Consider the following 8,807-nt stretch of genomic DNA (forward strand, 5'->3'; position numbering starts at 1 on the left):
GCAAAAGTTTTGAAAGATGGTAAGAGAAAATAAAAGAATTGGTGCAAACAAATTCGATAATATGACTTACTGAATAGATCTGTAAGAAATTCTTGTGCCCGGTTCTGCGTGCCGTTGCTTGAGCAGTTATATGTATAAGCAAAAGCACCAAAATCATCAATTTTTGATTTTTGCGTACTTGGCTATTTACTTTTAAAGTTTTGATCTGAATACATTTTATATGATTTTTATGTTTTGCCTTCTTTTTACCGAATTGTGCTCATTTTTCTATGTATCTGTCCATTTACTACCAAAAAATGTTGTTGAAATTATTCTCTCTAATTTCTAGGTCAATTTCAAATTCATTTGGAAATTTGTAGGCGATATTATCGCCAACGGGAGAACGTTTACCAAAAATACTATAAAGTTGCGCAAACAGACACATGGACAGACGCACAGGCGGACTTGTCTAGGTACATTTCAAATTTAAAACTCGCCAAGAATTTGCATACTTTATGCGGTTTTTGAAGCTTGTTTCCACGCGTTATGCGTTAGTTATTGCAAAACAACTAAATTTAGATACACTACAATATTGGTTAGGCGTAGTCTATTTTTTCCATTTTCGTACACAGATGCTACAGCATCGCTCATAGAATATTCGATCAAATTTTTGTACGTTTATTTGCTGTAGTTGGTGAGTAATGAGAAAAAAATCAATTTTTCATTGCCTTTGAGAAACAGAAGTGTTCTCAGTTTACGCGGTGGGGTGTGCGTGTCCGTCAACTGATTTGGCCTATTTTCACTACCAACCTGCGTGCAAGAACTCTTAATATTTCTACCAAATTTGAAATCGGCGGCTCAGCCGGCAACTGCACCCAGGAGAGTATTTACAACAAAATTTAAGGACGGGCAGACGGACATATGGACGTGCTTAAATCGATCTAGATTTGATGCTGATCAAGAATATATATACTTTATGGGGTCTCTGATACTTCCTTCTGGGCGTTCCAAATGTTTTGACAAGATGAATATAACCCTCATTGGTCGGGGATAGTTATGAGAAGTAGATACATAATGAAATTTAAAATTTTCCTCAGAAATAATAATTTGAGATTATATGAGTTATATGAAATTAATTCACATCCTTTCATTTTATCAAATTTTTCATCATTTTTCGTTTATTTACGTTTGTATGATTTTGTTAATCATTGGAAACAAACAAACGTCAAATTTGCCCCTTATATTCTCATTATTGTTTCGAAATAACTTTTGAATGGCGAAAGCCATACATAACCCTCAACCAAATGGCTTTCAAAGTACGTCTTCCAAATGACGGCTAGTTTACTAAAAATACATAATCAATGCCCTGCTGTTGACTTGCTGAACATTCAAGAAGAAGAAGAATATACCTTAAATATTTTATTGAATACTGAGTGGTATTTAAAAGAAGAATTTTGGATATTATTTTATTCTTCTTCAATTTGGAAAAAAGGACGAAACTTGATAACAACTTTAATGGTAATTAGAATAATCTCCGCATCTTTATTTCATGTAGTGGAAGTTTCACCTTTTGCTTATGTTCGCAAACGATTTGCGACTAATTTATTTGCGTGTGTAGGATTTGATGGTAGAAGAAAATGTTAGTTCGCTAGGAACAGCTGCAGACGCACAACACCAAACGCCGACTACCATGACGAATGTAATTGCATCAACGCCTACTAGTAATGATAGTCGACTAACTCCAAACAATGGCTGCAGAAGTGCTGCCACATCGGAATCGTCTTCATCGGTTATTACACCGTCAGGTATAGCTGACGATACCTTACTTGTCGAAATATCGGATGCCTTAAGTGAAAAAGATAAAGTTAAATTTACGGTACATACACGTACGACATTACCAGGGTTCGCCAAATCAGACAATAATGTCGTGCGCCAGCACGAAGAGTTTGTATGGTTACACGATCGGTTTGAGGAAAATGAAGATTATGGCGGTTATATTGTAAGTTTATCACTTGTAGAACAAAATGTACTTTTAACTGAAATATTTTGTGGGCGTTGTAGATACCACCTTGTCCCCCAAGGCCAGATTTTGATGTATCTCGCGAAAAGTTACAACGTCTGGGTGAAGGTGAAGGCAATATGACCAAAGAAGAATTCAAAAAGATGAAATCGGAATTAGAGGCGTATGTTCTAGCAATGCTTGCGGACTATCAATTATATTATTGTCAACAACAAATTTTTTGTGCAATTTTAGGGAGTATTTAGCCACTTTTAAAAAAACCGTTGCTATGCATGAAGTGTTTTTGCGACGTCTAGCAAATCATCCCGTCTTTCGTGTAGATCCTCACCTCAAAGTCTTTTTGGAGTACGATCAAGATTTGTGCGCTAAACCGCGAAAAAAGACTGCTATATTCGGCGGTTTAGTCAAATCGATTGGCAAGACTACCGATGAAATAATATTCGGCGTAACGGTGCGCGACGTTAATGATTTCTTTGAAAACGAATTGCAGTTTCTCACCGAGTATCATGGTCATTTGCGAGAGGCGGCCTTGCGGACAGAAAGAATGACGCAAAGACATAAAGAAATTGGTGAATGTCATCAGAAACTTTCGAACGCTCTGGCGCAGCTGTCTACAACAGAAAAGGGTTTAATGGAAACCTTTTGTGCTAAAACTGCTGAAATTTTTGAAAAAGTCAAAGTGAATGTTTTATATTCGTGGTGATCACTCTACCTGCCACCTCAAAAAATCATTAACCCCGCTAAGATAAACATAGTGATTGTTTTTGAAAGTTTTGAAAAAAATAATGTTTTTGAATTAGGTGGCGGGTATTCTTAATACGGATATGGTTTTCTCGCTCGCTTCTTTATCGTATTTGCGACAAAAATAATAGAATGTGTGCATTGTTAAACGTTGGATTGAGGGGAAAATCATATCCGTCCTGAAAATTCGAATTATTCATCTATTAATTTTTCACATATTACTCACATTTTAAATAGTTCCATGAAATATTTTGTACTTGCAGAATCTTGAAGTACGAGTTGCTAGCGATCAAGACCTTAAACTTGGCGACACTTTACGTTATTATCAACGTGATAGCGAAGCAGCGAAGGCATTGCTGATAAGACGTTTGCGCTGTCTTGCTGCGTACGAAGCCACTAATCGAAATTTGGAAAAAGTTCGTGCTAAAAATAAGGATATCCACGCGGTGAGTCACGCTTATTTTTCATCAGACATCTTGGTTCAATCCCTTCGCGATATTTAATCTTTTCTTACTTAATATGTTCTCCATATTTTGTTGGATCGTAACAATGATACCCATCTATGCAATAATAATCGTATTTTTTTTAGCAAAAAATACGATTATTTCTCCACAATAAGGTATTAGCTGTGATCTATTCATAAAATTGCCTCATTTGTTAGAAAGTGAATAGGAATCCTTATGATCTAATATTAGGTGTTGTTATCGTCCGTACCTATCTAATAGATTGTATAAACATATTTGTTAGCGACCAGACTTTGCTTTTAAAATTAAAAATGAATCCACAATACATTGCCAAGAAAAGTAGTAATTTCACAAACACGGATTTTTTGCATTCCTTCGCCATATTATTTCATTATATTCGTAACTTGGTGGTAGTTGCAAAAATTATAAGCTGAATCATTCTTTGCCTACAGTAAAATAAAAAATTTTATTTTTTATGTAAAAATCCGGTATAGCATACACAAACGTAATATTTTTATGGATTTTAATTTATTATATATTTTCAAGTTTATTAATTTAAAATTCAATACAATCATGTCGTTGTTAAGATTTTGTACATGTACGGTTCAATCGGAATTATAAATCCAGGTTCAATGGAAGCGGGATTTGGTCACTTTTTGCGGTTTTTTTTTTCGTTTAGAAAAAATTTTTCTGTAACTAACTTTAAAACAAATTTCCAGGCATAAAAAACATTGTCTCGGTTAGTTTTCTTTATACGTACCATGTTATCCCCTTTGCTAACTAGCATGTACGCAATGTATATATAAAAGTAGAAAGATTTTCTTAATGTTGTTAGCACAAGCAATTTCTATGTAATTCGTATAAGTAAAATTCACTGTATATATATCCAGTCACATGGAAGTCATCTGTTTCATTTTTATTGGGTTGGCTGGCATATTTTAGAACAATCTGAAATAAGAAGAATAATAGGAAGGTTGTTACTGCTGTGGTCATTGCAATAAATTAGTGGTTTGCATTAACAAAACCATTAACGCTTTCAGGACTTTGTTTTGAAGAAATTAATTTGAAATTTGCAGGTATTAATAAAATACCCTTTTTCATGACATCTCGATTTTGCGGGGATGTCAACATCAGCGTTGGAAAGGCGTAATACATGAACTTTCATTAAATATATGTTGTATTCATAGTTGTCTTTAGATTTTCTAGTCAATAATATCAGATGTTGCATGCATCGATTTAAAAATGTCATAACTAACTGCTGCGACGAACCAGCAATATCTTTCTTTTTTGACTTTAGAAAATAAATTACAAAACTATAGTATTCCAAGTTGGTGGGGCTTAGAATAACAAAATTACTAGAGAGTTGTAATGAAATCGTTCTCAGCTCACATAAATGATGAAGCTATATACAAAGTGATAGTTTCTTTTTCAATATGTTTTGCGTTATTAAAATAATTTTTATCTACCGGTTGTTCTTGTTTATTTGAATATGACATTTGCAATAAATTCACTGCAAGAAAATTTAAATACGTTTGGTACGAACTTCTTTTTCCTCCCTGCAGCCTTTGGAAGTACAAGAGGTATATGGTTAAATTTTAAATTGTTTTTATGTATACGATATTTCAAAAACTGTGATAAATGCTTTAGTAGGCACACATCAATCACACTACCCATACATTCAAGTTAACGTAAACACTAAACAAAAATTAATTCACATATGCGCTATTTAACGTATGTGTAAACATTTTCATATAGTTACGACAAATACTTTTTACTTTATTAATTGCTTCCTGTGTTGATATACGTATTACAGTAAGAGATTCATTCAAACACGCACTCATGTATATATATATATATATGTATACACACACACATATGACGTATATATATCGTATGTACGTATGCATGTATATATGTATATGTATATATATAAATGATTGTATGCATGTATACAATATGTATATATATATATATACTATGTATAAATATATGTATAAATATATGTATATATGTATGTGTATATTTATCTATATATATCTATGGGAATATGTATATATGTATGTATGTGTATATTTATCTATATATATCTATGGGAATGTGTATATACATGTATACGTGTACATATGTATACATATGTGTATGTATGTATACATATATGTATACATATGTGTATGTATGTATACATATATGTATACATATGTGTATGTATGTATACATATATATTAGTGTTTACTAATTGACTTATGCACCCCGTGTGATGGAATTATTAATAGTTATTAATTTAGTAAAATTTATATGAGATGCTTTTATAAAAATGAACTTCTGACTACTTTTGCAACATGTAGGCAGAGGCTGCTCAAGCAGAAGCGTGTGAAAAATTTGAAGCCATGTCCGCTTGTGGCAAAGAAGAATTGGTTGGTTTTCGGAATCGTCGTGTCCAAGCTTTTCAGAAAAGGTATGTCATTTGAGCGATTTAATAGAATGTCATATAATCTTTCTAATTTCCTATTTTAGTTTTGTAGAATTGGCCGATTTAGAAATAAAACATGCCAAAAGCCAATATGAATATTTACGCCAATCTTTGCTCGTCTTGAAGGAAATCGTTTAATAGTCATCGTAATATTTTGATATGTTTTTATTTGACATATACTTCGACATTTTCAACAAAAACAATATTTTCTTAAGCAATTATCATCTTTATAAAAATTTATCCAAATCATTCCACCTATATTAGAATAAAACATTGCATTTTTGTTCTATTATAATAGTAATAAATAATACGTATATTATGTAAACCATAGCTCTGGTTTTATAGTTTGGATAACTAACTGTAGCACGTATTTCAAAACGTGGTGACAGCAAATTAATTAAATGCTTAGGAAAAATCGCCACATCGGCTGGCAAACACAATTTCTCTACATAATGCTTAACCAATTTGATCATATGGGGGCATTTATATTTTCGAATACCAATATTTTTGGAAAGCACGCTTATTTGATGTCTTAAGTTCTGAAAAGAAATAAAATCATGAATGATAGACAGGCAGTCAGTTCGAAAAACATAGTTAGAAGAAAGAAGAAATTCCATTCCTACATTCTCTCTTACAACATTCTTAAAGAAGCATATGAAACAAAAACAAAAAAAAAAAATTGTAAAAAGAGAAGTTTTTTGTTTGTATATGATTTTTTTAGCATCACGATTCCAAAGGGCGCGGATTAATAATTTCACTACTTTTTAAAATGTTTACATGATTTATGGAGTCCCTTTACCTCCATTTAAAGTACATGCGGTAAGCGTATAAAATACGTGTAAAATTTTAAAGTCGCAAAGCTTACCTTAAATGTGTATTTATCGAGATATTTGTAAAAATCGATTTTTTTTAACATCTCAATACCATTACGCGCTACATTTTCAGGGAACTATTGCAAAACAATTTTCATACTGATATGACACAATATCTCATAAATATCTCATAAATTGCGTTTGTATAGGAACCGACATCAGGCAGAATAGCAAACAAGACTGAATCGATTCAGAAAATCGAATGGTATAATCATAGACACGGCTATCTTAATTTCGTTTACATATTTCATATCTTAGCATATGTTAATATACACACAACGTAGGCTATGAAAATGCATCAGCTAATATAATAGTAGTAATAGCTTATGGAAAATATTCCAATTACAAGTCGACGTTATGGTTAAGTATCGCTGACGAAAATTTTATAGTCTGTCTTTCCATTCAACACAACTTGTAATATGGTATAAGTAACATATGGAAGCCACTACACGGGCCATAGTCCAGTGCCACTGTGAGGTTTGCGTAAAGTCTTCCAGAGGCTTGCATAAGAGTAGCACGTAAGGGTTGTATAAGGCCGGTTGTAAATTATCAATACATAATTCCAATGTTGTAAACCCTATAATCGTTAATAATAACTCGTTAAATTTTAATATAAATACTGAAATAAGATTTTTTGTGAAATTTTTTCTTACCTCAGTTTTTAAAGTATTCGAACCGTTTCAAGACGAAACCGAAGGATCCATAAGCAGCGGTAAATAAGGGAACAAAGACGACACACGCACTGGTACTGTTAAACACAATAAATCTTTCATGTGTTGTTTATGGAAACCGCTTTGCAGGCCATTCAAACCCTACAGTAAATTAGGCAGCAATGGCAAATATACCTGGTATAATAAATCATGAGAACCTCAATCAATTGAACAGAATAAGGCTCTCAATTGTAAAAGCCAATTCCATCGATTGATTAACAATGTTGTGCAAACGAGGGCGCAGAATTTGTTCATTTTCGGCAGGAAATAAAGTAACGCTGCCGAATACCAACTTGAAAAGCCTTAGAAACAGATTCGATCTTTCCACGTTAGTATCCATTTCACGCTTTTTACCCAATAAATATTCCACAAGTGCCGTAACATATGCAGGCATTAACGTACGGAGAAGTGGCATATCGCTATTAAAGTCTAGCGGTGAGCGGCGACACATATTGTGTTTTAATCTAAAATTAGATAGAAATAAATAACTAAGTTATAAATGACAATCAGTAAAGATAAATGCAAACTTACCATTGGAATACAATGGATATTGCGAGGAGTCGCGGAGGAGTTAGAATAACGTTATTTTGGTATCCTTGCTCTCCCTGAAGCGCTTGCCTATATCCTGCTCGACCATGTGTTATTTCATATTCTAATCTTCCAATGTTTTCAGCCAAAAAAAACGGTCAAATTATTAAAATTTACAGTTTACGCCTATTTTGCAACGAAAAGCTAAGCAATTACCAATTGCTTATTTATGCAATACTGCGCGAAATAGCTCTCTCAAAAGCTCTTTTCGTTAAGGATTTTTACTAATCAGACTATTTGGAGGTTCGAGAAATAAAGAAACATTATTAATAACTGCAATAATTGTGTAAGTATATCATCAGCTAATTTGAAGAAAAGAATTTAAATTGTCTTATTTGTCCCTCCAATATGTTGCAAATCCTCTACCACTAAAAAACACCTGTACCATAAAAATTAAACTCTCAAAATTGCGAAAAACCTGTACCAACGTCTCTCAAAATTACCAAAAACCTGTACCAATATCTCTCACAATTACCGAAAACCAATCGACATGTGTCTGAAAATGAACAAATACATATGTTTTTCAATAAAAGTAAACAAAAGCCAAGAAAAATTGTCCCCAACATTTTTATTTTATTTTTGTTTATATTTGATAGATTTGCATGAAATTTTTTACAAGAAACTCCTGTAGCATAATTCTCTGATTAAATCAAATATTTTTTTTGTATACAAAAAGCAAATAAAACTAAAATTTGAAAATTTAACAAATATCAAAATATATTGCACAATTCTAATACAATAGGCTTTTTTTTTCTTTTTTTAATAAAAATCATTGCACATTCAAAGAGAGAGATATTTAAAGCGGTGGCGACTTTTAGTTCCTGGAAATACTTTGACAGACTCATAAATGGCGACGCTTCTGATAGAGTATATTTAAAAATGATTCGTGCTCTACCGAATGACATTGGCGAAAGTTGAATCTGCTGAACATTTCATCCCCAGATGTCGATGGTATTAGAAGTT

The 8,807-nt window shown here is 32.6% G+C and overlaps 1 protein-coding gene and 1 long non-coding RNA gene across 3 annotated transcripts; one reads left to right on the forward strand and one right to left on the reverse strand.

Moving 5' to 3' along the window:
* The first annotated feature begins 1,293 nt into the window (after positions 1-1,293).
* LOC119640334 (sorting nexin-32) lies at positions 1,294-6,353 on the forward strand. Of its 2 annotated transcripts, XM_038038270.1 has the most exons (8): positions 1,294-1,497; positions 1,598-1,978; positions 2,041-2,162; positions 2,234-2,678; positions 3,004-3,186; positions 4,767-4,784; positions 5,550-5,659; positions 5,719-6,353. In XM_038038270.1, the coding sequence occupies exons 1-8, from the start codon at positions 1,309-1,311 to the stop codon at positions 5,810-5,812; spliced, it is 1,542 nt and encodes a 513-aa protein (XP_037894198.1). In that variant the 5' UTR covers positions 1,294-1,308; the 3' UTR covers positions 5,813-6,353. The 2 variants fall into 2 exon arrangements, with proteins under 2 accessions (XP_037894198.1, XP_037894199.1); XM_038038271.1 differs by lacking the exon at positions 4,767-4,784.
* On the reverse strand, positions 3,193-8,276 carry LOC119640336. Its single transcript, XR_005247655.1, has 4 exons — positions 7,788-8,276; positions 7,200-7,720; positions 6,540-7,123; positions 3,193-4,152 (listed from the first exon to the last, which is right to left on the reverse strand). It is a non-coding gene; the product is annotated as an uncharacterized LOC119640336 (long non-coding RNA).
* Positions 8,277-8,807: the final 531 nt, after the last annotated feature.

Source organism: Glossina fuscipes, unplaced genomic scaffold (assembly GCF_014805625.2).
Source record: "Glossina fuscipes isolate IAEA_lab_2018 unplaced genomic scaffold, Yale_Gfus_2 119, whole genome shotgun sequence".
NCBI lineage: Eukaryota > Metazoa > Arthropoda > Insecta > Diptera > Glossinidae > Glossina > Glossina fuscipes.